Below are 12,875 nucleotides of genomic sequence, written 5' to 3'. Positions count from 1 at the left end.
CTGGGGATTTGCTTTTCCAAGCTCTGTGTCCTGCAGTTCAGGCTGTGGCTGCTTTGGGATTTACATCCACAGCCACTCTGGTGATTCCTGTCTTGGCAAATCCTGTCCTTCAGGGTCACTGGAGATCCCTGACTGCCAGGAGAGTGGCCTGGACTTGGAATGGTGAACTTTGCACCAGTTTTGTGCAAAGGACTTGGAATGGTGAACTCTGCACCAGTTTTGTGTTATCGGGGTCTGGGAATTCCTTCTGACACCAAACCAGGTCACAGCCACTCTGTATCAAGCCTGGTTTAGGACTGTGTCTGTCCATCTGCTGCCTGAAGTCTGATCAGCTGTAGGCACTGCAGGAAGTTCCCTGGGATATCTGAGTCAGGATCACATCCCAATATAACTTTTCATTCCTGAAAATTCACATTGATTTCAGTAACTTATCACCAGATTTCCTGCTGTTAGTAACCTGGGCATGAATTGGTTTTGTGGAGGGTCTAAATTAAGAGAATTGCACCAAATCTGGACGAAGCTAACCTTCAAATTCACCTTGTCTTGGCTGGGAGGATGTGACACATCCCGAACCTTCGGGCCGGCGATATTGGCACGTACGGGCCCCGGGTTCCTCTGTTCATTCACAACATGACACTAAACACGAGCCCTCTACACACAGCAAGCAGGAAATATCTATTCAGTGTGTGTCCTCTGCTTCCTCTGGGCCCCAGCAAATCCTAGCAGAGGTTCTCACTTTTGTTTTGCTCAGTGTGACACCTTTTCCCCGCCACCGCCGCGTACGTGTGCGAAGATCTTTTCAAGTTGCTCCAAGTTTCTTTCCCCTAAATACACTGCCAGGAAGTGAGTAGAGATTACGTCCTGTCTTTTAAAAAGCTATTTTCTGCTGGAGGGAAACCAAAATAACTTCCAGCTACAACCCTCCAGGGCCATCTGTTGTAGGAGAGGAGAAGAAAAGGATGTCCCATGGAAGCGTCCCCGCTGATAACAGCGTGGTGATAAACAAACAGCTGGGCACGTGCTCTGCAGCCACTCAGTCACTGCTCCCAGGCACAACTCAGTGGCTGAATCCCTCCCTGAGTCACTGGCCTGTGGAGAGCACCCAAACTCCCAGTTGTGCCAGCAAGAGGCAGTGTTTTTGTGGTGGTTTTGATGGCTCCAGGTGTCTCAGTGGATGCTGAGCTCTTGCACCCAGCACTGTCCCTTCCCTGTCCTCAACACTTAAATTTTTCCTCAGCTTGGAGGAGGGGCTGAACTTACTCTGCAGAGTCTTTAAACCTTATTTTGTTGCAGGAGAGGAGAAAAAAAGGATGTCCCATAGAAGAATTCCCTGATGATAACAGCACAGTGATAAACAGCTGGGCACGTGCTCTGCAGCCACTCAGTCACTGCTCCCAGGCACAGCTCAGAGCCTGAATCCTTCCCTGAGCCGCTGGCCTGCTGGAGAGCACCCAAACTCCCAGTTGTGCCAGCATAAATCAGTGTTTTGAGTGGTGATTTTGGTGGCTCCAGGTCTCTCGGTGCACCTTGAGCTCTTGTCCCTGTCCTCAACACCTAAACGGTTTCCTCAGCATGGAGAAGTAGCTGAGCTTGCTCTGCAGAGTCTTTAAACCTTAATGTGGTCATGGTGTTATTTTATTGCAGACAGAACATCAATTCTATTTTTTTCTTTTTTCTTTTACCCCCAATTAAAGCTTGAAGAAGAATTCCAAAGAACGGCCAACATACCCAGAGCTTATGGTGAGTGTCACACATCAAGCAGCGTGGAAAGAGTCACAGGAGGTGCTGAAGGCAGAGATTCCAACAGTGATGGGGTTTGGGGCTGCTTTGCATCTCTTTTTTCATACCAGATGGGAGAATTGTGACGCTGGGAGGGTGTCTGCAAAGCAGAGATGCTCTTTGAAATCTCAGCCAGGTGCTTTTCCACCTTTTGTGGAAATCAAGGGAGAAAAGTCATGTTAAAGCGGGTCATGGACAAGAATGAGGCTGTGAAAAATCAGTTAGTGAGGCTCAAATCCTTTGTGTGATCAACTCAAACCCCTCAGTGTGCCCCAGATGTCCCCAAGAGCTGCAGGAACCCAGTGGCCAAAGTGGTTTTGCTGCCCGGGTGCTTTGGAGACGAGCATTTTTGGACAGAATAATTCCTGGATGTTGGGGACAGGGATGACTCTGTGACTAATAATTCCAGTTATTGAATTTCAACTGCTGCCTAGAGACTGTTTACTGGGAGGGATAACTGAGGAGTAACCAAGGAGGAAAATGCCAGTAAAGGCTGGTGACAGGGGAAATGCAGGGCACTGCTCTGGGCTGCGGCTGGCCAGAACAGATTTTTCTGCTTGGGCTCCACAGCTTCATGTCCTCTCTCTCTCCCATGACTTTCTGGTGCTCCTGAAAGCTGGCAAAAAGCAGGAGAGCTCAGGAAGATGGTGCTTCACTCCTGCAGACATTGAATCCTTTTTTACTCTCACACAATTCACAGCTTTCTGAAGGTGCCTAAATTTGTCATTTCTGAAGATCCTGACCCTGCATTCCCACCCCTGTCCAGTCTCAGTGCCAACATCACCTGGATTTAAGGGTGGAAAGTGCTGAGGGGTTTCTTTAGGCACTCATATTCCCTACCCCACAATTTTTGGGATGTACATTCACCCTCCATAGGGTCAGACCCACCACACCTCACACCTCCTGCTCAGAGGGGAGAAGGGGCAGGTTTAAGGTGATTTTTACCTGCAAGTCATGCTGGAAATCCACAACCCTGAGTTGTAAGCAGTGAATAATTCCCGTGGCATTTGGTGCTGGGCCCTGTAATGCAATTAAACTATAAATAGATGTGATTGACACACAGCTTGGTTTCAAACAAAGAGAAGCCTGAGATTTATGCCTTTTTAAAAAAAAAAAAACTTTATTTTTTGGGGGCTATATCATTGAATAAATCCATCTGTATATTTTAAGCAAACGTCTGAACTTTGCCAAATGGCCTTTTATCAAGAAAGGTTCACTGGAGCAGCTCTGTCTGCTGCAGCAATAATTCCCATTGGCAAGGGAGTGCATTTCTATTGAATTAGGTTCTTGGATCACCCCTGCAGAGTACCTCAGTGCTGTGGTATTTTATGGCTGACATGGATGTTGTGAGGTCCTGTGGTTGAGGGCTGCTGTTCTGTTGGGGTTTTTTCCTCTCGTACAGCATTAAGTTGTGGTGCTGGATTGGAGTTGTCATTTAGACCAAGGCTGCTCCCTTGCTTTCCTGTGGAATTGAGGTTTCTCGTGGAAAATGTGACTCTGTGCTATCTTGAGCATCAGGAAAGCTGATAGGGGGTGCTTAATTTCATTTAAAAACCCCTTTTCCCAGGTGAAGTGGAGCACGAAATTACTGCAGGAGTGGTGGTCTGCACTCCCTGCCTGGCACAGGGCTCTGTGCCAGCCTCAGGGGCATTGCTGCCACCCCTGGCACATTTTGGGTGTTTCCAGGCTGTGCTTTGGGTGTCACCTCAGTGGGTGTTGTTGGGAAGGGTGGAAGTTTGACAGGAAAGTCTCACAGATCTGTGTGCTTGGCAGAAAGATTTTTAAATGTAGAGTCTGACGAAGGAATAGAAATGAAAGCAAGATTTGATATAGAAGAATTGCTGAGCCAGTCTTACTGGATAACCAAGGATCCAAAGGGTATTTTATGTTAGTTAGAAGGGTTTTTATGGCTTAGAGCAAAGGATAAACCCACCCCAAACAAGAAGATGTTTTTACTAAGCACAAAGACAGCACAGGCAAACAAGGTAGCAAAGTTGCAAGTAGAAAAAAGGTCTCAGAATTTTCCACTGCAAGAAAACTGAAAAACAACATCTAGCTTAAACTGTAATGTACTGACTTTGAGTGATTGGAGAACAGTAACATGAATATGGTAATTACAGTAGTTGTGATAGGCTAGAGATAAAAGTTAAGGGATAGATTGGTTCTACTGTATGAAGATGCTCAGCAAAGAAAAGTATAGAATGCAATGCAACCAAAAGAAAAGCATATAATGCATTTGTAACCCAAAGAAAAGTATAGAATGCATTGTAACCTAAGGAAAAGTATAAAATGCACTGTAAGCAAAAGAAAAGTTTATAATGCATTGTAACGAAAAGAAAAGTTTATAATGCACTGTAACCCTTGAGCTTTGATATGAAAAATACTTGCTCCTAGCAGTGTTTCATCCCACCTACTCTGCCACCTTTGGGACATTTTTTTTGGTTTGCATTACCAGGCTAACATGAAGCAAAATGTGTCTAATTAATTATTAGGCAAGCAAAGCCATGAAGCATGGCTTCTTTTCTTTTGTAACCAAAAGAAAAGTTTATAATGCAGTGTAATCAAAAGAAAAGTATAGAATGCAATGTAACCAAAACCAAAGGGTCTCCAGGCAGCTGTAGGCACAGCTCTCTCACCCACCACCCTGGGCTGCTGTGACATTTTGGATGGAAAAAAATGCATTTTATATACAATAAATTGCATTTTGGAGAGCCCCTGGAGTCCCACATCCCTCATTCAGGCTCTTACAGGGTGTGAAAGCAGGGGTGTCCTGCTGGGATAATGACAAGGCATTGGGGTCACCTCAGAGTTACTCAGGACATTTCAATTCCTGTCACTGTCTGACCTAGGGAGACCTTAAGTTTTGCCTGGATCTTTGCCCCAGCCCATTCCAGCCCTGTTTCCCACATAATTGTGCTTCCTCTTCCTTACTGGAGTGTCTTTGGATCTCTTCCCAGCCACTCTGAGCTGCCTCATCTTATTCCCTGGGTGACTTTCCACTCGAGCCCACCTCGAAAATTCTCTTTTCTTTGCTCTTCTCCTCCCTCCACCTGGCCACTGCCAACAAGCAGCCAATGCTCAGGAGCTGAGCTGAGGGGCAGCCTGGAAAAAACCCTGGAAACCCCAAATTACCTTTAAAAATTTGAAATGAGGGGTTGGAAATCAAACCCTTGAACAGAGCAGAGATCACTGTGAGCCCTGCAGGGCCCTGGCTGCCTTTTGGTTCTCTCTGACCCCCTCCATACAAATAAATCCAATTATCTGCCAGGACAGTGGGTGCCAAGCAGGATTTTGGGGGTTTTCAGGTGGGATCTCAGCTTGGTGTGTGTCTGACCCAACCAAACTGAATTGCTGCTCCTGGTGGAGAGGGTTTTGTTGCTCTGGGTTGGGTGGATTTGGTTGTGTTTTTCCTCCTCACCCGTGTTTTTCCATTGGTGCTGAAATGTCAGCAGGGTTTTCTGGCAGGCTGTCTCCCCATGTTGGTCAGGATGAAGCAGTTAAACACAAAAGCGGGGATGGTTTTCCAGCAGGGATGGTTTTCCCGTGTGAAGGAGCCTCTCCTGCTCTGAGGAGGGGCAGCTCAGGGAGGAAATGAGGCCCAGGAGTCACCAGAGGGTGAAAATACACAGACAGGGCTGAGGGAAAACCAGCAAGGTTTGCCCTGCTCCAGCTGGATGGGTGACCATGGGCTGGGAGATGTTTTGGGATAGATCAAGAGGGTTTTCTAAGCCTTCCCTTTGCCTCCAGAGCTGCCCACTCAGCCCTGCCAGCCAGGTTTGGGGGGAATCCAGGGGGGCATCACAATTCCATGGAGCAGCCCTCGTGCTCCCTGACTTGCTGTAAATACCCAATATTATGATGCTAAGGACAAAACCTGCTTCACTGTCTAGAGGATTGTCTGAAAAGCTTTTATGCTCATTGTGGTGAATAATAAACTTTGCTTTTTTTTTGTTTTTTTTTTCTCTCTCTGCTTTCCCAGCAACATCCTTTCTTCACCCTGCACGAATCCAAAGAGACAGACGTCGCCTCTTTTGTCAAGCTCATCCTGGGAGACTGAGAACTGGACTTGGGGAAGAATTGCCCTTCTGTGGACTGGTGGGTGCAGGGGAGGGCCACGTGGCAGGACTTGTCATGGAAGCACCAACAGAAAGTGGGTTTGTTTTGCTTTGGTTTGGTTTTATTCTGAGAAACCCCCGCCCTGCCCGAGTTTTTTGAAAGGGTTTTTTGGTATCCATAGTGACATAGAACGAGCTGGTTAGTGGGAATGAATTTTAATAAGGTTGGTAACCTTAAAACAAAAAACAAAACAAAACAACAACAACAACAAAATTTTTTTGAATGAGTGATTTACATATTTAATGAGGTTCCTCTTCCTAACTTGCTCCTCATCCCCCTTCCCTTTCCCCTGAACCAGAATTTGCTTTGTCATGGTAATAGGTGCTATGGTAGTCATGAAGTTGTATGTAGATTTATATTTTGTCCCTTCCATTATTTTAATATTTATGTTAAGTGCTTGATGGAATAGATTTCTGTTTTATATTAGGATGAGTGCGTGGTGATGATGATGATGGTGATGATGGTGATGCAAAATGAGGCCACAGCAACAGCACTTGTAGGGCTCTGCTGGGGGAGAGGTGTCTGAGGAGAGGAGAGAGCAGAGGAGAAGTGTCCCTGTTGTGGAGTGTATTTAATGTGCATCATAAAAGGAATTGATGAGCAAGACCTGCAGCTCAGCTGCTCGGGCTGTGCCGGGGAGGAAGGCCCTGGTGTCCCCTGTGTCACCTCCTGGTGTCCCCTGTGTCACCTGCAGACACACACACCGAGTGCAGCTGGTGCTCCCAGCCCCATCCCAGCCCTGCCCTGCTGGGGAGGCAGGCTGGGGGCTCTGGAGTCCCTGGGACAGTGTCTGGGACAAGAGGAGGGGAGGAAGGAAGGAGGCTGTCAGAGGAGTTGCACAAAGAGGAGGAGGAGGAGGAGGAGGAGGAGGAGGAGGCTGCCCTGGTCCGTGCCCGCCTGCCCAGCAGCGTTGCAGTGCCCGAGGCTCCCTTGGGCTGGGGATGAGCTGCTTTGGGCCTCAGTGGGAGCTCCTCTGTCCTCTGGGGGTGGGACAGGGTCACAGGGTGCAGGGTGTGACACCCCCAAAGAATGGTGGGGTTCAGTGCTGGTTTCCAGGGCTCCTGGCACTGCGTTGGCAGCAATCCCTCCCTGCTTGCCCACAGGGTCTGGGAGTGCCAGCGCTGCCAGGAGCCCCTGCTGGCACCTGGATTGGGCTGTGTCCAGCCCCAGCTGGGCTCTACAGCAGCTCTGGGCTCTACAGCAGCTCTGGGCTCTGCCCTGGCTGCACGTGGGAGCTGCAGCCTGGGAAACCACGCAGGGGCTCCACAGCCCACCCTGTCCAGGAGCTCCCTGCTGCTGGGGACGAGCTGCAATGTCCCCAGCAGCAAGAGAAGGAGGCTGCTGAGGTGGGAGAGGAGCTGGAGGTGCCTCTGCCCTGGGGTCAGTCACTGTGTGGAGCAGGGGGCACTGTGGGTGTTGCTGAGCCTGGAGTGAGGTGCTGGCTCCAGGTTAACGCTGCTTTGAGCCACAGCTGCCTGAGCCCCTCTGCCTTTGCCCTGGCTCCTTCCCCAGCCCTGCAGTGGGGCCTGCCTGTGCATGTGGGGGGCTGCTCAAGTGCCTCGAGCCCCTGCACGCGCTTCTGTCCCCACCCTGGCTGGGGCACAGCCCCTCGGAGCCAGGTGTGAGCAGAAACACCCTGCCCTGCAATGGTGGAGCTGTGCAGGGTGTCATGGAGCCCTGCCCTGCAGTGCTGGACCTATGCAGGTGTCACTGAACCTGTGCAGGTGTCACTGAACCTGTGCAGGTGTCATTGAACCTGTGCACAGTGTCACTGAACAGTGACATTGCAATGCTCAACCTGTGCAGGTGTCACTGACCCTGTCCAGGTGTCATTTAACCCTGCTCTGCAGTGCTGAACCTCTGCAGGTGTCACTGAACCTGTTCAGGATGTCACTGACCGTGTTCAGGTGTCACTGAAAATGTGTGCAGGTGTCACTGACCCTGTCCAGGTGTCATTGAACATGTGCAGAATGTCACTGACCCTGTCCAGGTGTCATTTCACCCTCTCTGCCAGGGTAGCAGCTCCATTCTCTGCTGGTGCAGGCTGGAACAGTCTGAGGGGATTTTGGGAAGGGATCCCCCGGCAGGGCAGCGTTCAGGTCCCCTGCAGAGCTGTGGGGTGGTGGCACCTCCAGTGCTGGGGACGTGCCAACCCTTCAGAGAGGCACACAGTGACACTGCCAGTGCCTGGGCTGCCACTGTCACTGCCACTGCCACCACAGGCTGAGCTGGCACTGTCACTGCCACCACAGGCTGGGCTGGCACTGCCACTGCCACCACAGGCTGGGCTGGCACTGTCACTGCCACTGCCACCACAGGCTGGCACTGTCACTGCCACTGCCACCACAGGCTGGGCTGGCACTGTCACTGCCACTGCCACCACAGGCTGGGCTGGCACTGTCAGGCAGGGCAGCATTTCTGGCATTTCTCAGTGCTGGTGCAGAGCAGGGGCTCGCAGAGGGCTGGCAGCAATCAGGGTGCCATTCCCAGGTCATTGGGGCTTTGGGGAGGAGGAGGAGGAGGTTCTCCTTGCTCAGCCCAGCCCTCGGGGAAGGACAAGCTCCAGTCTCACCCTGAGCCCAGGGGAACCTTTCAGGTTACATTTTGTGGCGGGTGAAACACGAGGATGTTTTACTTCAGTGTAATTTTAAGAGGTCTGGCCTGGCTCGTGATCTGCCCTCTCATATTCCATGGTGTGTGTGTGTGTGTGTGTGTTTTTGCTCTCTCTCACTTTCTCAGAGTCACAGAGCTGTTTTGATTGATTGTCCTCAGCTGCAGCTGAAAGTCCAGCCAGCCAGTTTATAGACTTGGTTCCAGCATCAATTCTCACTTTGAAAAACATGACATTTAAAACCACCCTTTGGTTTTCCTACATATGGATCTGATGCTTTTGTTCAAGATTGTTTTTGCTGCTTTTCCCCTGCAATATAAGTCTCATTTGGACACCACATCTCCTTGACCTCAGAGCACCTTCATTTCAGTGCCATGGCAATTGACAGGTTGAATTTATGAGACACTGTCAGGGCTCAGTATTAATAGCAGATATTAATGTCACCAGCGTTTTCCAATGGAGAATTAATGGCAGTGTTGTCTGTAACCCTCTGAAAGGTTCCTCCTGCCTCCACACAGGCCCTGCTTCTCTGCTTTCTGCTCTAATCCCTTGGTTTAATGACATTACAACAGGGCACTCAGCAATCCCTCCCTTCCCTGCTCCTTCTCCGTGACTTTGCTCCTTTTCAAGTGGTTTGTGTGAGGCCAGAGTAGGTGTGGAGCTGTGTGAGGGTGGGAGGTGCTGTGAGAGGGCAGGGGAGCTGTCCCTGCATCCCTGTGGTGGGCACAAAGCTTGGCCTGAGCCAGGAATTCCTCTTCAGCTCAGGGAGGAGAGCCAGGGACTCCTGTGTGCCTCAGAGCCCTGCAGAGCTGCTGGATAGGTCAGGATTTTCTCTCTGCTCTTTAATTGGCACCTCTGTGAAGGTGAATAGCCTTTGGTGGCTGCTCAGGTCTTTGTTTGGCCAAGACAGGCTCTGGGAAACCTTTCCTGACAGCCTGGGGATGGAGGGTTAGGGATGCTCTTCACAAAGATTTTCTGTGTTCACACAGCGCAGGGTTTGGGACTGCCGCAAACTGGGATTTTCAGAGGAGCAGCTCCCAAATGCCATAAATCTGAAAGAACCCCAAAGGGATTCAGGGAGCAGAGAGAGAGCAAAGCTGTGGGAGCTCAGGCCCAGCTCTGGGTGGGTTTGCAGGGCAGGGAGGCCTCTCCAGGCTGCCACAGGGACCCCAGGTGTGATGTCCCTCCTCCTCCTCCTCTTCCTCCCACCGCACAGCCCCTGCAATCTCCAGGATGCTGCAGCCCTGCCGTGGTGGAGCTCTGAAGTGTCTCTGGTAGCAAAGATGTTTCCTGGGTCTCCTTTGGACCCTTAAATCTGAAAGAGGAGCTGGAGGGCATTTTCTGGTTGCTGTTTTAAGCACCAGGTTGATGCTGCTGCACTGGGTGCAATGCCCATCTCTCCTGGAGTTCTTCCAGGTGGACAAACCTTGACACAGATATCTCTGTACTGTATTTCTCTGCTTTCCCCTGACTTTTGGTGAGTTTACTGCTGACAAAGAGGCATCTCTGACTTGTTAAAGAGGTGAAACTTCATTTCTGGAGGCAGGTGTGTGACGCAGGAGGGAGTTGGTGGGTCCGTACTTGAAAAAAATCTCTAAAAAAATCTGAATTCTCAACCCTGCTGCACCTTGTCCAGGTGGGAAGGGGCTGAGGGCACAGCCTCAGCTGGGATTTCTCCATGCTGCTGTGTACCTGCACATTTCCCTTCTTCCCTCCACGTTCTGGAAGAGGAAATCCTGCTTGGTCAACACAGCATTGCTTCAGTGGCTGCTCTGGTGTGCTTCAGACAAGGTTCCCACCAGCTCCCATGTTTAATAAATCCTTTTTATTCAAAACAACACCCAAAAAACCAGCCAAGATGCTCTTTTTTAAATTTTTTTTTTCCTTTTTCCATCTTGTTCCTGTTAGAGGAACTCTGGGAGCCTGTCTTGGTGCTTTCACTCCTTCACATGCCAAAGATCCCTCTTAGTTATGCTCCTGCCAAACCAGATCTTACATTCTTGCCTCTGAAACCATCCACTTCCCTGCTCCTTGGGGTTCCTTTTGTTGCTGTTGCTTTTTCACTGCATTTCCTGGTGTTTATTGACATGTCTATTGTTGAGCTTCCTGGACACATGCAGCTCTCTTTTTTTGGGATGCAGGGAAAGACAAATAGTTGCCTTCACTTATAGTGTGCCCCTGCTGCTGGGGAAATACTGTCAGGGCTGTGGTTGCTGCAGATGGGATGGCTCATGGTGAGCTGGGGTCATGGAGGGTGTAAACTGGCACTGCTCCACTGGAACAGAGCCAGTTTGGTCCAGCTGAGAATCTGTCCTGAGTGTCTAAACAGTTATTACACACTAATAAAGATTAATGAGCACAAATCCCCACGGATTAGATGTAAAATGGCAATTTTTGCTCATTAATCTTTATTGCCATGTTATGGTCGTGGATGTTAGAGCAGGTTCCTCTCTCTGCTCTGGATGTGCCTGGGGAGAGGGAGGGTGGTCAGCACACCCAGAACACTCCAGATGTGCACATTTCACACCAGATGTGCACATTTCACACCCTGTGTCCTGCCCCAGGCTCCTGGTTTCCTTGAAAGCAGCAGCAGAGGATGGATCCCAGAGCTGTGCCTGCTCCTCTGGCCTCTGCCTGGCCTGTAAAACCCAGATTGTTTCTGCTGAGAAGGGATCACATCTCCTCATGAATATTTCAGCTCAGCCTTTGCTGGAGCAGATGGAGAATGTGGAATTTGCCCTGGAGATCCCCCCTGGATCATGCTGGAGGAGTGGCAGCTCTGTTGAAGGCTGAAAGGACTCTCTGCTCCTTCACACAACCCCACTCCATCAAAACAGAGGCTTTTGGTGATAAATAGGGCCAGACAAAGCTGCATCTCAGGTCTGAGGTGTTTGCAGATGAATAAACACAGCCAGGAGCTGCTGGGGCAGTGCTGCAGGCACAAAGGTCCATTGCTGGATAAATGGAAAGGACTCTGAGAGTGCAGTGAATTTAAGGGTGGATTTAATGGCCTGGGGACAAAATGAGTGCTCTGATCATGATATCAGCTCAGAGCACTCTGCCAGGGAGGAGCAGGAGGGGCAGGACACAGCCTGAGAGCAGCCTGGCTGCCCTTGCCCTCCCCACATCTTCCTTCAGACCCACATTTATGGGTCCCACTCATCCCCAGCTCCAGCAAGGGGAGCAAAACCTAAAACCCAAGAAGAACCCACGGGGGAAAACCTGCAGGTGACCCAAGGCATGCTGCTGCTGTGTGGCCTTAAAAAAAGGGAAAAGCCTGGAGGGTTTTTGCCTTTTAAAAAAAGGGAAAAGCCTGGAGGGTTTTTGCCTTTTAAAAAAAGGGAAAAGCCTGGAGGTCTCTGGAGCTGAGAGAGAAGAGGGGAAGCTTTCAAGGTGGTCTCAACCAGTTTAATGCTGGAAATCTTCCATTTTCAGGCCAGCAGGAGGAGGGAATTCACCAGGGACAGCCAGGGAGTAGCTGGGGCTGCAGGATGAGTGGGGATGGTCTCTAAGAGAGAACATTCACCATCTCAGAGTGTCCCAGAACACCCAAAAACCTTCAGCATTTTTATGTTTTGGGGTTTCTTTTCAGGGTGGATGCTGTGAAAAGTCAGAAAGGGCCAGGAGTCCTTGATTTGTGTCCTTCAGAGCAGCCCTGGGATGCTGCAGAGCTCTGGCACACCTGACATCCTGGGCACCTTCATATCTTTATTTTCATGTCAAAATATTTCTCATCTTTTTGTTTTCATGGGCAGCCAGCAGGGAGGGGAAGGGGTCTGCAGTCCATGGGGTGTGTAGGGGAGGAAGGAGCTGCCTGTCCTCTCCAGTTCCCTGTTCCCTGATTCCCCAGCTGGGAATGACCTGCACAGCCACCCTGCAGGAGTTTGTCACTTCATTTGCTGCCGTTTGGGACACCTGACATCCTGGGCACCTTTTTATTTTTATTTTCATATCAAAATATTTCTCATATTTTTATTTTCATGGGATTTTACTCACAGCCAGCTGGAAGGGAGTGCTTTTGGTGAGGAAGGAGCTCCTGTCCTCCCCAGTTCCCTGCTCCCTGATTCCCCAGCTGGGAATCCCCACCCTGCAGGAGTTTGTCCCTTCATTTGCTGCCCTTTGGAGCTGCAGCAGCCCTGCTCTGAGGTGGCTGGGCCAGGATGAGCCTCAGTCCCTTCCTCGGGAGGCTCCTGGTGTTTGCAGGACGGGGCCGCGAGGTTCTGCGGGGATAAACCGGGAGAAGTTTGGACGTGCAGATGGAAATCTCAAAAGCTCAGACGTCCTCTGGCCATTTCCAAAGCTGCCTGGTGTTAGCCAGAGCTGAAAAGCCTTCCTAGCAGTTTGATTTCGGGGTATTTTGATCTGTTAG

The 12,875-nt window shown here is 50.2% G+C and overlaps 1 protein-coding gene across 1 annotated transcript in view; it reads left to right on the top strand.

Moving 5' to 3' along the window:
- Positions 1-6,251, top strand: part of MAP2K6 (mitogen-activated protein kinase kinase 6) — a 38,826-nt gene extending 32,575 nt beyond the window's left edge. The window contains exons 11-12 of the mRNA XM_059485704.1: positions 1,695-1,740; positions 5,759-6,251. Coding sequence (XP_059341687.1) covers positions 1,695-1,740; positions 5,759-5,836 — 124 coding nt within the window. The 3' untranslated portion in view covers positions 5,837-6,251. The remainder of the gene's footprint in view (positions 1-1,694; positions 1,741-5,758) is intronic.
- Positions 6,252-12,875: the final 6,624 nt, after the last annotated feature.

This window comes from Ammospiza nelsoni, chromosome 19 (assembly GCF_027579445.1).
Source record: "Ammospiza nelsoni isolate bAmmNel1 chromosome 19, bAmmNel1.pri, whole genome shotgun sequence".
NCBI classification, from domain to species: Eukaryota; Metazoa; Chordata; class Aves; order Passeriformes; family Passerellidae; genus Ammospiza; species Ammospiza nelsoni.
The sequence above is the reverse complement of the archived record's forward strand: the minus strand, read 5'-3'. Positions and strand labels throughout refer to the sequence as shown.